Source organism: Alligator sinensis, unplaced genomic scaffold, assembly GCF_000455745.1.
Source record: "Alligator sinensis unplaced genomic scaffold, ASM45574v1 scaffold166_1, whole genome shotgun sequence".
Lineage (NCBI taxonomy): Eukaryota > Metazoa > Chordata > Crocodylia > Alligatoridae > Alligator > Alligator sinensis.
The window spans coordinates 329,600-344,590 of NW_005842098.1; the positions used below are offsets into that span (position 1 = coordinate 329,600).

General features: G+C 41.7%; 1 protein-coding gene across 9 annotated transcripts in view; it reads right to left on the minus strand.

Annotated features, from left to right (window-relative positions):
* ATF7IP (activating transcription factor 7 interacting protein) overlaps window positions 1-14,991 on the minus strand; it is a 159,032-nt gene that overhangs the window by 65,842 nt on the left and 78,199 nt on the right. For all 9 annotated transcript variants that reach the window (XM_014520217.2, XM_014520221.2, XM_025204800.1 and 6 more), the window contains one exon: window positions 13,784-14,850. In XM_014520217.2, the coding sequence (XP_014375703.1) occupies window positions 13,784-14,850 (1,067 nt within the window). The remainder of the gene's footprint in view (window positions 1-13,783; window positions 14,851-14,991) is intronic.

Genomic DNA, 14,991 nt, shown 5'->3' on the forward strand with positions numbered 1-14,991 from the left:
AGAAAGTGTTCAAGGAAGTTTGGATAGATGGCCTCCAGGGAAATGGGAGATGCAGCGAACTTGCTCGCTAGTGTGGTGTCGCATCAGATCAAGCATTATAAAGTCGAAACTGACGTCATAAAGTTGAAATGGTGTCAATTTATAAATGTTGTAAGTGTGAAACGTTGTAACTCAAAATGTTTTAAGTTGAGGACTGCCTGTAAATACGACTGTATTCATGATATTAAATATAAATTAATATTAGCCAAGATACAGAATGCAAACAAGTCAGTGTTGCTATAGAAGCATTACTTCAGTGCCACAGCAGAGCAATTTAAATTCCCATCTTAACTGCTGGGCTGGAAAGTGAGTTGAACATTTGCCACTCCCGAACACAGGCAGAAATATCTATTACTGGGATGGATGAATGCTGCCCCTGTAGCATTAGCAGCGCAGTGACTATTTGTTTACCTCGTGACAGTGGTTCTCAACCTTTTCAGGCTCAAGGGCACCCTCATTAGACTCAAGATAACCTTTAGAAAATGTCAGTTCTTACTTTTCACTTGTTTTTTGACCATGGGAAAACAGAGGAATTTTCTGTTGCAAAGATCACAGAAGATCAGAATGCTTTTTACACTATGGATTCCTCTTTGAAACTTTGGATTTATCTTGTGAACCGTTTGTACACATAACAGTGCTAACATTGTGTGGCGCCCCATGGCGCCTTTGGAAAGACCTCAATGCACCCCTGGGTGTCGTGACACACAGAGTGAGAATCACTGTGTTATGATGATGTATTTGTGCAACAAGAAAAATGCGTAATTTGCAACAAAACAAAGATTTCAAACTGTTAAATTTAACCCAGACTTGCTTTCATTGTGTTTATTTCCTTATTGGTAAGGACTGCACTGAGTATCCTTACTATCTCCTACATAGTAAGAATATAGAGCTTAAGTCCCTTTTTTAGGACATACAAAAAAACAGTACACATTTTAATTTTCAATGGAATGTGGAGCTTGTTTAGATTAAAAATCTAAACAGGACTCAGAAGTGATTCTCTAGCTGCCTAATGATTTTTAGCTAGTCAGCTCTTTCCAATTCAAATACAAATCTGCATTAGGGATAGCAAGTTTGAAGTTACTACATTTAGCTGCAGGATTTTCTGCATGGAGGAAAATACCTTGAAGTTTTCTACCATATGCACACTCAATTTATGTAGAAGTACACATAAATTATATCCTTTTAAATACAAAAGGACTTCAAACTCCTGTGTAGAGAAAATCAGTAGTTTACAACTGGCTAACAGTTTGGCTGTCATTGGTAAATTGCTTTATCTGCAAGGCAGGATGATTGATTCAAGGCAAGAGTGTCAAACTTGTTGAGCCCCATACACCAGATCCATCCTGCATGGCTTCTCACTGGGCAGTTAACAAATTAACTGACTTGAATGTATGAACCTATCTGCTCAACTAAAGTCCAACTCCATGGACCTTGCTGGACTGGAACTTTATTTGCTACATTAAAGAGCCCTCTACCATCAAATATTTCTGCTGGTGCAGGTCGGTAAGAAGTCAAATAACCTCTTCCCCTCCTCCCTTACACACACACACACGATTTGAAATACTTTAATCTCTCATGGTAAATCCTATTTTTCAGGCTACACATTATAACAAATCCACCCCCAAAGCAGGACTGTTTTGAGGGTTTATAAAGTGTCTCCTCCAGAGACATCTGTCCCAAGGTTGATTTGACTGACCTTGTGTTTGGTGTTGTTCAAAAGTCAACAATAGACTACATTCAACAAAACAGTAGTCTCAGCAGTACTATGGTTAATTTAAATCAAGTCTCAAAGAAGTAGAAATGATCCAAGGATAAAGTCAGAAACTTCAGAGATGATATTAGTTAATCAACATGATGATTCTATTAGTTAGTCAACATGACTGGTCAAGAACAGAATGGTCATAGATAAAGCCCAGAAAGGAGGGGCTGAGATGCAGCTCAGAAGCAGCAGTGTCTTAGACTTCTACTCCAAATCTCTTTTTAAAGGAGGCTCTTCCATTTCTTTCTTCTCATCTTTTTTTCCTTTTGATGCATTAACATTTTCTTAAAAAAACTCTAGTCTCTGCCCCATCCTCTTTTTTCTGGGGCTCATATTCTATATCACTAGTCACAAGAAACCTGTTACTGATGGTAGGAATAAGCAATTTGGGGCGGGGGGGGGAAGACGCATTAATTTCTGAAATTGAACAGGAAATCAGGAACATTTTTATGTTCTACCTATGGATGCTGTACAAGCTTCAGTCACAGTTATGCTAACCTATAGTTAAGCTAAGACACTGCTAGATGGCCTGATAAAAGATGCAGTAAGTGAAAATGCTATTTCAAAGTAAGAAATAGCTTAAACAAATTGGGGAATGAAAAGTTAAAGCTTGCTAAAGAAGAGATAACAAGAAGCAAATCGTACTCAGCAGTCTGAAGATACTCAAATTCAGTAAGGGAGTGAACTAGAAAAGCCCAAACTCAGCAGAACGAGTTCTAGATGCCCGACCTGGGAATAAGGGAAGCTGCAGCTGGTAAGAAATGAGCTGCAGGTATCTGGATTTGGAAAAGAAACAAGTAAAAAAGGGACACCTTGACATAGAGAAAGAGAAGAGTTCGCGCAGAGTGAAGGCATCTAGGTGACAAATACAAGGGTGTGAGAAGCACCCTTTTCTAGTGACTTGCGGGGAGTGGGTGCCTGCGCACATAACGAGTTGGTTACTAGGGATGTGCGAAGCAGGCAGTATTCAATTCAGATTCGGCCCGATTCGGGGGGACAGCGATTCAATTCACCGATTTGGATCGCTGTCCCGATTTGATTCAGCCGAATCTGAAGATTCGATGCCAATTTGGAGAATCAGCGATCCAGCCACAGACACAGCTTTATGCTTTTTCTACATACCTCAAGGTACTAGGTGCGGCTCCGGAATGCCAAGATGGTGGGGCGGATGGAGGAAGGGGGTAGGGTGGGGAGGTCCCATGTGCACTCAGCAGTGGACCCAGAAGTGGACTGGAAGTACTTCTGGTCCACTTCTGAGCCCATCGTCCAGCATGCGGGGGAATCCCCTGCACTCCCATGGGATGCTCCATCCATCCTACCATCTCAGCATTTATGAGCTGTGCCTGGTACCTTAAGGTACATAGAAAAAAAAGACCATATCAAGCTGTGTCTATGGCCAAATTGTCGAATCTCTCTGAACCAAATCAGAGGCTTCCAATCTGATTCGGGGAGATTAATGGGTCTCCTGATTCGATTTGAATTTGGAGATTTGGCCGCCAAGTTGGGCAGAATCAAATCAGCAATCGAAGCTTCACACAACCCTATTGTTTACCCTTGTCTAGGCAGTTTTGCTGAGCTGGGCTGATTGCTATTCAGACCCACTAGTTGCTGTCCTCAAAGACAATAAACCTATATGAGCTTTTGCCACCAAACACAAATTCAAGTCTTCCTTTCTGAGTTGTACCCAAGCTCCAGGAGGCCGCTTACAGTAAACTGCTTCTGAGAACACCCTGACCCAAGCAGCCTGAAATACAAGAGCAGCAAGCAGGCAAGAGACTGGCTGGGAACCCTCCCAACCTCTGAGTGCCTCAGAGCAACAGATATGGCAATACATTTACAACAAAATGAGGGTGGATCTGTACTACTGAAGGTCTCCACACCCAACATTATCTTTTCTTTGCCCAGTATGTGTACTGAACTAGTAAAATACTCCATCCCCAAGGGAGTGTCCTCAAGTAAATCACAGAATCATAGAAAATTAGGGTTGGAAGGGACATGAGGAGGTCATTAGTCCAATCTCCTGCTCAAAGCATGACCACCCCCAACTATATTACCCTAGCCAAGGCTTTGTCTAGTCCAGTCTTAAAAACCTCCAAGGATGGAGATTCCGTCACCGCTCTGGGTAGCCTGGTCCAGTGTTACTACCCTCTTTGTGAGTTTTTCCTAATATCTAACCTCAACTTCCCTTGCTACAACGCAAGACCATTGCTCCTTGTTCTGTCATCTGCCATCACTGAGAACAGTCTCTCTCCATTCTCTTTGTAATCACCATTCAGGTAGGTGAAGGCTGGTATTAAATCCCACTTTAGTTTTCTCTTCTCCAAACTAAACCCTGTTTCCCAGCCCCCAAGCCATTTTCATTGCCCTCTGCTGGACTCTGTCCAAATTTTCTACATCCTTTCTGAAGTGAAGAGCCCAAAACTTGACACAATAGTTAAGATATGGCCTCACCAGTGCAGAATAGAGGGAAATAATCACATCCCTCAATCTGCTTGCAACGCTTCTACTAGTGCAGCTCAGCATACTCCATCCCCAAGGGAGTGCCCTCCTGGCTCATACTCAGCTTACTGTCCACTGTAATCCCCAGGTCCTTTTCTGCAGATCTGCTGGTTAGCCAGTTCATCCCCAACCTGTACCGGTGCATGGGATCGTTCTGTCCTAAGTGCGCGACTTGCACTTGTCCTTATCATGCGATTTCTTTTGGTCCAATCCTCTAATTTGTTGAGATCTCTCCGAATTCTAGCCCTACCCTCCAGTGTATCCACTACTCTCCCCAGCTTGGAGTCACTGCAAACTTGCCGAGAGTGCGTCCCCATCCCATCTTCCAGGTTGTTGATGCAGAATGGGAACAAAACTGGCCCCAGAACTGACTCCTGGGGCACTCCACTTGATACTGGATGCCAACTGGACACTGAGAATGTTGTGGGAGACTGTATCAAAAGCCTTGCTAAAATCAAGGTATATCACATCCATTGCTCTCCCCATATCCGCAGAGCCAGCTATCTCAGCATAGAAGGCCATCAAAGTTTGTCAGATATCACTTGGCCTTAGTGAATCCATGCTGACTGTTCCTAATCATGTTCTCCTTCCACATCCTTAGAGGATTCCTTGAGAGACTGTTCCATGATTTTTCCAGGACTGAGGTGAGGCTGACTAGTCCCTAGTTCCCTCGATCCTCCATCTTCGCTTTCTTAAAGATGGGCACTATTATTTGCCTTTTTCCAATCATCTGGGACCTCTCCAAATCGACACAAGTTTTCAAAGATAATGACCACTGTCTCTGCAATCACATTGGCCAACTCCCTCAGCACCCTTGGGTGCATCACATCCAGCCTCATGGATTTGTACATATCCAACTTTTTTAAACATTCCCTAACCTGTTCATTTGCCGCTGTTGGCTGCTCACCTCCTCCCCAAACTGCTGCCAGATGCAGTAGTCTGGGAGCTGACCATGCCTGTGAAGACTAAAGTAAAAAAAAAGGATTGAGTACTTCAGCCTTTTCCACATAACCTGTCTTTAGATTGTCTCCCCCATTGAGTAAGGCAGGGATTGTCAACGAGGGGTACGCATACCCCGGGGGTACTTAGAAAGGGCCTAAAGGATATGTGTGGGTGGGGATGGAGCACTGCCACCCACCACCCTGTACAACCACCTCCTAGGAACAGGGATTGGGGGGTGGGGGGGAAGAGAGGGAGTAAGGGCAGTGGCTCCCCTCTGAGGGCCACACAAGCACCACCTGGCTGGCCAGACACGGCAATGGGGAGCCGCGCCGCCACCACTGCTGCCACGTGCAAGTCCTACCCTACTCTGTGTCCGGCCGTTGCCACCCCCACTGCCAGAAGTGTACCCAGAAGGGGTACAGTCCTTTAAAAAGGTTGAAAACCTCTGTAAGGGATGCACACTTTCCCTGATCTTCCTCTTGTCACCAATATATTTGTGGAAACCCTTCTTGATATCCTTCATGTTCCTTGCTGGCTGCAAGCCTGAGCATTTCATCCCTGCATGCACAAACGACACTCTTCTACTCCTTAGTCATTTGTCCAAGTTTCTGCTTCTTGTAAGCTTTCCTTTTTGCGTTTTAGCTCACTGAAGATTTTCCTTGTAAACCAAGCTGGTCTTCTTCCATACTTACTAATCTTCCTGCACATCAGGATGGTTTGTTCCTGGACTCTCAGTAAGGTTTCTTTAAAATTCAACCAGCTGTCCTGGACTCCTTTCCCCCCTCAGACTGGCCTTCCAGGGCATCCTGCCCATCAATTCCCTGAGTGAGTCAAAGGCTGATTTTCTGATGTCCAGGGTCCTTACTCTACTGCTCTTTCTTCCTTTTCCTCAAAATCCTGAACTCAATCATCTTGTGGTCACTGCTGTTTAATTTGCCATTCACTTCTATATCCCCTACCAATTCTTCGCTGGTTGAGAGCAGCAGGTCAAGAAGAGCACGGTCCCTAGCTGGCCTCCCCAACACTTGCTCCAGGAAGTTGTCCCCAACACCCTCCAAAAACTTCCTGAATAGCCTGTGCATTGCTGTACTGCCCTCCCAGCAGATGTCAGGGTTATTAGAGTTTTCTATGAGAACCAGGGCCTGTGATATAGAGAAACTTCCACTAGCTGTTTGAAGAAGGCTTCATTCACCTCATCATCCTGGGTCTGGTGGTCTATATCTAGGAACTTACTTAATTCACAGTTTTGTGGAAATGGTAAAATCCAGGATTGTCCATGAAATCAACAACAAAAAACCCTTAATAAAAATAAAATGCTGGTTCCCCACTGGGAGCCAGTAGTCCTTGCTGCCAGGAAGGGAAAACACTGGCTGGTAGGGTGGCATGAAAAGCAGCAGAGAAGGCAGTTGCCCACTTGTCCCTCCTCCCCACCAGACTCTCTGCCACATCAGCACTGAGGGGTGGGGGCACCATGTAATGCTTGTGAAATCAGTTCTGCATGCTGCGAGCAGGCCAGGAAAAACCCTCTGTCTCACCATGATTTAGGTAGATCTCCATCTATAGCAGATACGCACCACAACATCATCCTTTTCGCTCAGCCCTCTGACCCTAACCCTGATGCTTTTAACAGGCTTATCTCGAGTTTCACACTGGAGCCCTGAGCAATCATACCGCTATTCTGCATAAAGCATAACTCTGCCTCTTCTCTCCTGCCTGCCCTTCCTGAACAGGTCATACCTGTCCGTGACAGTACCTCAATGATGTGAGCTATTCCACCAAGTCTCTGTTATTTTAATCATGACAGTTCTATGACTGTGAGAGGACTTCCAATTCTGGCTGCTTGTTTCCCAGACTGTGCATTTTCACGTACAGACATCTGAGGTAACTAGCCAATTGCCCTACTTTCTCATGAAGAATGAAGGTCTCCCCTGTTGCCCCTTCCTGCTTGTGCTTCCTCAAGGTCACCTGCTTCCCCACTTAACTCAAGGCTTTGGTAAATATAGGTAAGAAACAAATGAAAGGAGACAGAAGCAGGTCACATGTTCCTCGGTGAAGCTACCCTCTTTCTAAACTGATGAGTAACAGAATTCTCTATTACTTTAGGTTAGGGCTGGGTGAACTTCCTTTGTGTAGGGGAGGGAGGCAGAGAAGAGGAAGTTCTTATCATTCATGGCCTTCCATTTTCAAATTCAAAGGGAACTAGAAAGGATGTTAAAACAACCAGGAAATGTCATCAAACAAAAAAGAAGAAAAAACAGAACTCCTTTACATGCCTCTTAGATACCACTAAGACACAGTGAGGAACTGACTACTTTACTGGTGTAATGCTTTTTTACATTTTTTGCTTAAATATGATTCTTCCTATAAGGACTTGGTAATATAATAGTTACAGCAATATACCTCTGAACAGTAAAATTCCATGCACTGTAAGCTAGTCTACTTTGTAGTTTGTTCTTTGCTCATCAGTGACTGAGCACCTTCCAGTAGTGCAAAAAGCAACACGACTAACATCTCTCATCAGGCATTTGTTCTCTCACCTAGTCTTCACTGGGAGCAACATATATTAGTGAAATATCTTTTTTCAGTTGAGACCTTGTTTGGGTAACTGTTTCACTTTGGCAATATGTATGTTGTATGTATATCAGAGTGCAAGGTCAAAGAAATGTACTTTGCGCTTGAAAGTGGTGAGGATCAGGATAATGCTTAGTTTCTAATGCCAGGCTACAGGATGTTCTGCATCAACTCTCAAGAAAGCTGGTTTTCACAGAGATAAGTTTTAGCCGTCTTGCAGTACAGTTGTGAACCACTGTTTTCAAGCCAGAGCTTTAAGCAGTCTTTTAAAATCGCCCAAGGTATAAAGCACCTGCACCTTGAAGTAAAAAATTGAGACCTTTGGATACCAATGTAGAGAAAAAAAGAACAGGGCTGATGTGCTTACAGTAGCCTGCATTGCTGACATGCATTGCAACATTTTGTATGACTTCTTAAGTACTGAACCCTTTGTGCATGGATGTGGTCCAGGTGAAAAGAGAAAGAATAAACTGAGGCCAGGTCACCATCAAGAAAAATGGAAAAAAAATCTCTTAGCCACCTGGGCAGTACAGCTGCTTTTGAGAGTCAAGGTGTTATGCAAAGAGCTTGACATTATCAATAAATACTAGCGCACACCTTAAATACATAATGAAATTGACTACTTGAGCACGTGTGCCTTCAAACAAACGAAAGGGCACCAACAGGTGGCAAAACTAAGGAGAACAGAGTTGACCCATGCAATTCACATAGTATCAGAACAGGATATGGGGGATAGAGTTAGACTGGTCTCAGTGGTGGCAGATGGCAGAAAAAGGAGCAATGGTCTCAAGTTGCAGCAAGGGAAATTGAGGTTAGATATTAGGAAGAATTTTCTCACTAGGAGGGTAGTAAAACACTGGAACAGGTTACCCAGAGAGGTGGTGGAAGCTCCATCGTTGGAAGTTTTCAAGACCTGGCTAGACAAAGCTTTATCTGGGATCTAGTTAGGGGTGGTCCTGCTTTGGGCATGGGGCTGGACTAGATGACCTCCTAAGGTCCCTTCCAACACTCATTTTCTATGATTCTGTGATCAGTACTCTCAAAAAAGTTCCTTTTTGGAATAAGTTAGGCTCCTCCCAACCCTTTTCCTAGCCCAGCTGCATCTTTTCCCAAAATCAATCAAGTCTGCTAGCACCAAAGACAAAGTTAAATATCGGTATGGACTAGTTAAATCTTCAGAGGAGTCGCAATAGCTAAATGAAACCTTAAGGCTTACCTAGATGGGAAAGTCTGTGTGGCAAGCTAGAGGGTGAATTTACAGAGGACTAGTTCCTCTGCACTCTCTCCCCCAGCGTACATATTTAATGCATACAAAATTTACTCATATGTGAAAGTGGAAGAATCTACTTTGCACTATGTACACAAGAAGTGCCCATGCAAGAAGTTAAGTGTGAAATAGATATTATGCTAGTCATCCCCAGATTATTTCACAGCAACTGTCTCATGTAGAAAAAGTTCTTACTGCTTTAGAAATTGTGTCCACATTGGGAATTAATTCAGAGAAGGCAGGCCACTGTAAATGTAAACTGTTACTTACAGTGAATTTATTCTGTGGTAGACAAGTCCCTCAGACATATCAAGATTGAAATATTTTATTTGTTTTTAATACAGTACCAAAGGTGTACATCATGCTTTATAATCAGGTAAAAAAGACAAGTCCTTGTCTTGGGAAACTTACAGTTTTAAAAAACTTGATGCATTGATGCTTTTTAAACACAGCAAAAACTTTACAACAGGACTGTCCAACTGGCAGCTCAGAGGCAGCAGACAGTTTTTAAAAGGTTAACCTGTGGCTCCCAGGTTCCCAGCCCAGGGGTTATTGCTCCACCACTCCAGTTGCTGCTGCTGGAACCTGAGTCTTCTCCTCCTCCAGCTTCCTCTTCCTGCCACCAAGGCCATCTTGTATAATACAGTCACACCTACTGCATGATGTGGCAGGCACATGGTATAACACAATGTTCAGGGGATGGGGATTCAGAAACAGGGGGAGAAGGTGCCTGGTGTGCAGGGAGGGTTGGGGGGAGAGAAACCTGCCACACAATACAGTGCAGCATGCAGTCTGGGGGCTGTGTGGGCCTTGGCCACTGAGAAGTTGGACAGCTCTGCTTTAGAATATTTACTGTTTTGTTCAGGGGCAGGCAATTATTTCAGCTGGAGAACCGCTTAACAAGTTCTGGTGAGTTGTCAAAGACTCTAGGGTAGCCCTGCCCCCTGGTTACCATTTGGGGACCAGAATTACCACATTTAACCCCTGCCACCAGAAGGCCGGATCAAAGTGCTTGGCGGGCTGGATCTGGCCCGCAGGCCATATTTTGCCCACCCTGGTTTTGTTTCTTGAAGTTGAAAGTCCATGGGATTCAATTCCTCAACTATTCATACAGTTTACAGAAAAATAATGTTTAAATACATCATGAAGTGTCCCTTCCTTTCTATGAATTCTAGTTTAATGAACTTTACCAGGTGTTCTAGAAAATGATGTGCTCACACAAAATGCTACAAGGTGACAAGCAATTCACACAGCATTTGAAAAGAGTGAAATAGGAACACATATAGTCTAGGAAAAAAAGATGCGTTGTTCCTTCCTGTTGCTTTAACATGTTTAGCTTGCACCCTCTTTCCTCAAAATATCTAACTTATTTTAACTTTTTTTATACGAGTTATTTCTGTGTTTCCCACAATGTGAGAAGCTGACCTTCCTTATTATCCATGCTACTCTGGGCTGCATACATTAAGATTAACAGACCATTACCATCCTCTGCATGCCCTTCTTTTGTCATTCACTGGTGAATGTTGAGTTAATTTTACAATTATTCTAGAGAACAGTAGCAATACCATGCTTTTATTAAGTGTTTTCTAGTATGTGGTTACAAATTAGGTTCGCTAATTCCAACTGGTTGGCATCGCTCTGTAAAGAAGCGCTGCCTTAAATTGTTTACATAGTTGGATCCTCCTTCCTTTAAATAAGTGTTCTTTGTCTTTGTACTTGGCAATGACATGATAGTTTTGTGTTACCTTCTAATCCCAATCTTGCAAAATCAGATTAACCTGCAACATTATTTTGGAGAAAAACAACTACATTCCTATAACTCTGGAGTAGCTTGTTCCCCCACAGAAATAATAAAGGTTTAAAACATTTTTAGTTTATCTTCTAAAAGCAGTATATGGCATCTTATTCATTCAAATAATTTTTGGTGATATTTTATTAACCTCAAGAAGGAATCTCTCTGACCGTCTAACTTTTTCATTAACTTGAATGAGGAATGCCTATGCTTTTCTGTTTCTCAAATCACTGGATGTCATTTTTGCAGTGTCCATTTTTAATATGAAAGGCAGCTCTACAAATTCCAAAAGAATGGCTCCAGTCACATACATCACGTATATTTTTCTCCAATTTGCATCCAATGCCAATCTTTAATTATGCACCTATTTAGAAGTTCCTTTAAGGAAAAAAAAAAGACAACAAAACTTGATCTGAAGCTCTACAGTAAAACTTTTATACTTGTAACTACTCAGGGGATGGGGATTCAGAAACAGGGGGAGAAGGTGCCTGGTGTGCAGGGAGGGTTGGGGGGAGAGAAACCTGCCACACAATACAGTGCAGCATGCAGTCTGGGGGCTGTGTGGGCCTTGGCCACTGAGAAGTTGGACAGCTCTGCTTTAGAATATTTACTGTTTTGTTCAGGGGCAGGCAATTATTTCAGCTGGAGAACCGCTTAACAAGTTCTGGTGAGTTGTCAAAGACTCTAGGGTAGCCCTGCCCCCTGGTTACCATTTGGGGACCAGAATTACCACATTTAACCCCTGCCACCAGAAGGCCGGATCAAAGTGCTTGGCGGGCTGGATCTGGCCCGCAGGCCATATTTTGCCCACCCTGGTTTTGTTTCTTGAAGTTGAAAGTCCATGGGATTCAATTCCTCAACTATTCATACAGTTTACAGAAAAATAATGTTTAAATACATCATGAAGTGTCCCTTCCTTTCTATGAATTCTAGTTTAATGAACTTTACCAGGTGTTCTAGAAAATGATGTGCTCACACAAAATGCTACAAGGTGACAAGCAATTCACACAGCATTTGAAAAGAGTGAAATAGGAACACATATAGTCTAGGAAAAAAAGATGCGTTGTTCCTTCCTGTTGCTTTAACATGTTTAGCTTGCACCCTCTTTCCTCAAAATATCTAACTTATTTTAACTTTTTTTATACGAGTTATTTCTGTGTTTCCCACAATGTGAGAAGCTGACCTTCCTTATTATCCATGCTACTCTGGGCTGCATACATTAAGATTAACAGACCATTACCATCCTCTGCATGCCCTTCTTTTGTCATTCACTGGTGAATGTTGAGTTAATTTTACAATTATTCTAGAGAACAGTAGCAATACCATGCTTTTATTAAGTGTTTTCTAGTATGTGGTTACAAATTAGGTTCGCTAATTCCAACTGGTTGGCATCGCTCTGTAAAGAAGCGCTGCCTTAAATTGTTTACATAGTTGGATCCTCCTTCCTTTAAATAAGTGTTCTTTGTCTTTGTACTTGGCAATGACATGATAGTTTTGTGTTACCTTCTAATCCCAATCTTGCAAAATCAGATTAACCTGCAACATTATTTTGGAGAAAAACAACTACATTCCTATAACTCTGGAGTAGCTTGTTCCCCCACAGAAATAATAAAGGTTTAAAACATTTTTAGTTTATCTTCTAAAAGCAGTATATGGCATCTTATTCATTCAAATAATTTTTGGTGATATTTTATTAACCTCAAGAAGGAATCTCTCTGACCGTCTAACTTTTTCATTAACTTGAATGAGGAATGCCTATGCTTTTCTGTTTCTCAAATCACTGGATGTCATTTTTGCAGTGTCCATTTTTAATATGAAAGGCAGCTCTACAAATTCCAAAAGAATGGCTCCAGTCACATACATCACGTATATTTTTCTCCAATTTGCATCCAATGCCAATCTTTAATTATGCACCTATTTAGAAGTTCCTTTAAGGAAAAAAAAAAGACAACAAAACTTGATCTGAAGCTCTACAGTAAAACTTTTATACTTGTAACTACCAACCGAGAGAAATCACACCTGACTTTGAAGTACTATTACATTTTTCAATTATCTGTAGTGGAGTAATTCTCAAATACTTTATTTGTTCTCCATTTTGAGACTAGGAGAAAAGATGCAAGAAAACTATTTACACATTAAAAAAAAATATTTCTGCAGCAGTTCAAAATCTGTGCATTAAATTTAAACCATGAAAAGAACTCTGCCGCTGTGGATTCTTTCTGGAGTGGTGGGAATCCCAACTGTTGTAAAAGCTGGTAAAGATAACTACATGAGCTGCACTATATTTTTTGATGTGAACAACTGCCAAGAATAAACATGTAGAAATATTCTGTTGCAGATTAGTAGAGGCTGTATGTTAGAAAGGCCTTAAAGTTACCTCTTCTGTTCCTTGATTTTGCACAGAGGCCAAACAATTGTGAATCAGGGAACTATAACAGGCTTTCTGAGAGCAGCACCCTTCCCCCAATAGCAACAACACCTATCCCCTTCACCCCTGCAGTGCTTGAATCCAGTGAAAATATTTATTAATGCTTCCAATTTGTATGTTGGTATCTGAGGGTCCAAATGCTGAAATCAGTTATTCGCATCTTAAAGAAAAGTCGCATAAAATTAGCAATATTGATGCTTTTTCCTCCTGTGGAGCTCAGTAATAATATTAATAGTCTTACCTTATAAATTACTGCAAAAAAATTATTGTTCCATTTGCTACTCTCCTCAAAAAAACCACAAATTCAAACCACATCTCACAAATAAGGAATAAGCTATAGGATCACTCAAAATATGTTGTGGAAGGTTGAAATTCTATTAGCATACCCATGGCATATATCTAAGCTATCAAGTGAACAAAAGATCCAAATGTAAATAAAAACTGGAAAAAAAAAAACAAAAAAAAACATTGCAAAGGATGACTAACCTGGAAGACTTGATTTATTCAATAATATCACTTCAGCTTCTTCCTCTCTCTCACAAGGCTCCTCTTCATCAGAGAGTACTAAGAAAGCTTCCTTGGGCAAACTTTCATTGCTTTCCTGCTTAGATGGTGAACTCAAAGAATTCTCTATTTTTTCCTCTAATTCTGGGCTTGTCTCTTCCACTGGAAGCAGAGAAGCTTTGGGAAAACAACTCAGTCCATCTTCAGCTGGGGCAAGTTTTTCCAGAATTGGAATAATTTCATCTGTTTCCATAGAGTCTGTATTTTCTAAGATGCTCTCACTTGGTTCTTCTAGTGTCTTTTCATTGGTGGTTTCTGAAAGATTTATAGAGTGGTTTCCTTCATCCCTTGGTTCCTGCTCAGTTTCCACACTACTAGATATAGCTCCTTCTCCAACATCATCATCAACAGCATCTTCTTGCGCACTTTTTAGCTCTTCAACAGGTAGATCAGAACTAACAGCTAGTTCATTTGTTTCTACTTTCTCTTCAAAAGAGTCATTAACCTCAAAGCTTAGTTTACATTCACCTTCAGCTGGACTGTTTCCCTCTCTTTGGTCCAAACTCTTTTTTATATTATCTTCTTCTTGGAAGTGGTCATCTTTATTGCTATCAAGCACCCGATTTCCAGCCTGAGACACTGAAGAATTGCCACTGTCACCCTGTTCTCTTTCAGAAGTAACATCCTCTGAAGACAACTTTTGAAATGTGGGTTCTAGATCTCCATCTTTGTTTTCTGCCCTGATGTCAGTACCTTTGACATCAGTGGTTTCCTCAGAGTCAGTTCTCTTTTCTTCAGAGTCAAGGCATGCATCTACTAAACCATTAACCTCCTTTTTGTCCTCCATGCAGTCCGTGTTGCTTAACGGGGAATTTAAATCAGAATCTCCATTCTCATGTTTGCCGTTTAATAGTTTAACTTCAGTGGTCTTCAATAGCTCCTCTTTGACCTTATAGACAGCCTCAAGTTGTTGTCGATCGCTTACTCTCATTGTTTTTCGGGCTTTAAAGACTTTTTTCTGAGGTTCTTCTGTGCTATCCATCTTGACCCTTTAAAAAGTGTAAAGAGAAAGTAAAATTTAATGAAACTTTTAGGGTGCCCCTTCCATTTATCCTCTCAGCCTTTTAGAGTTTTACCAGTATTTAACACAGATGTCCCAGGAAAGTATTCTTTAAGACTTGGGGGTGTGT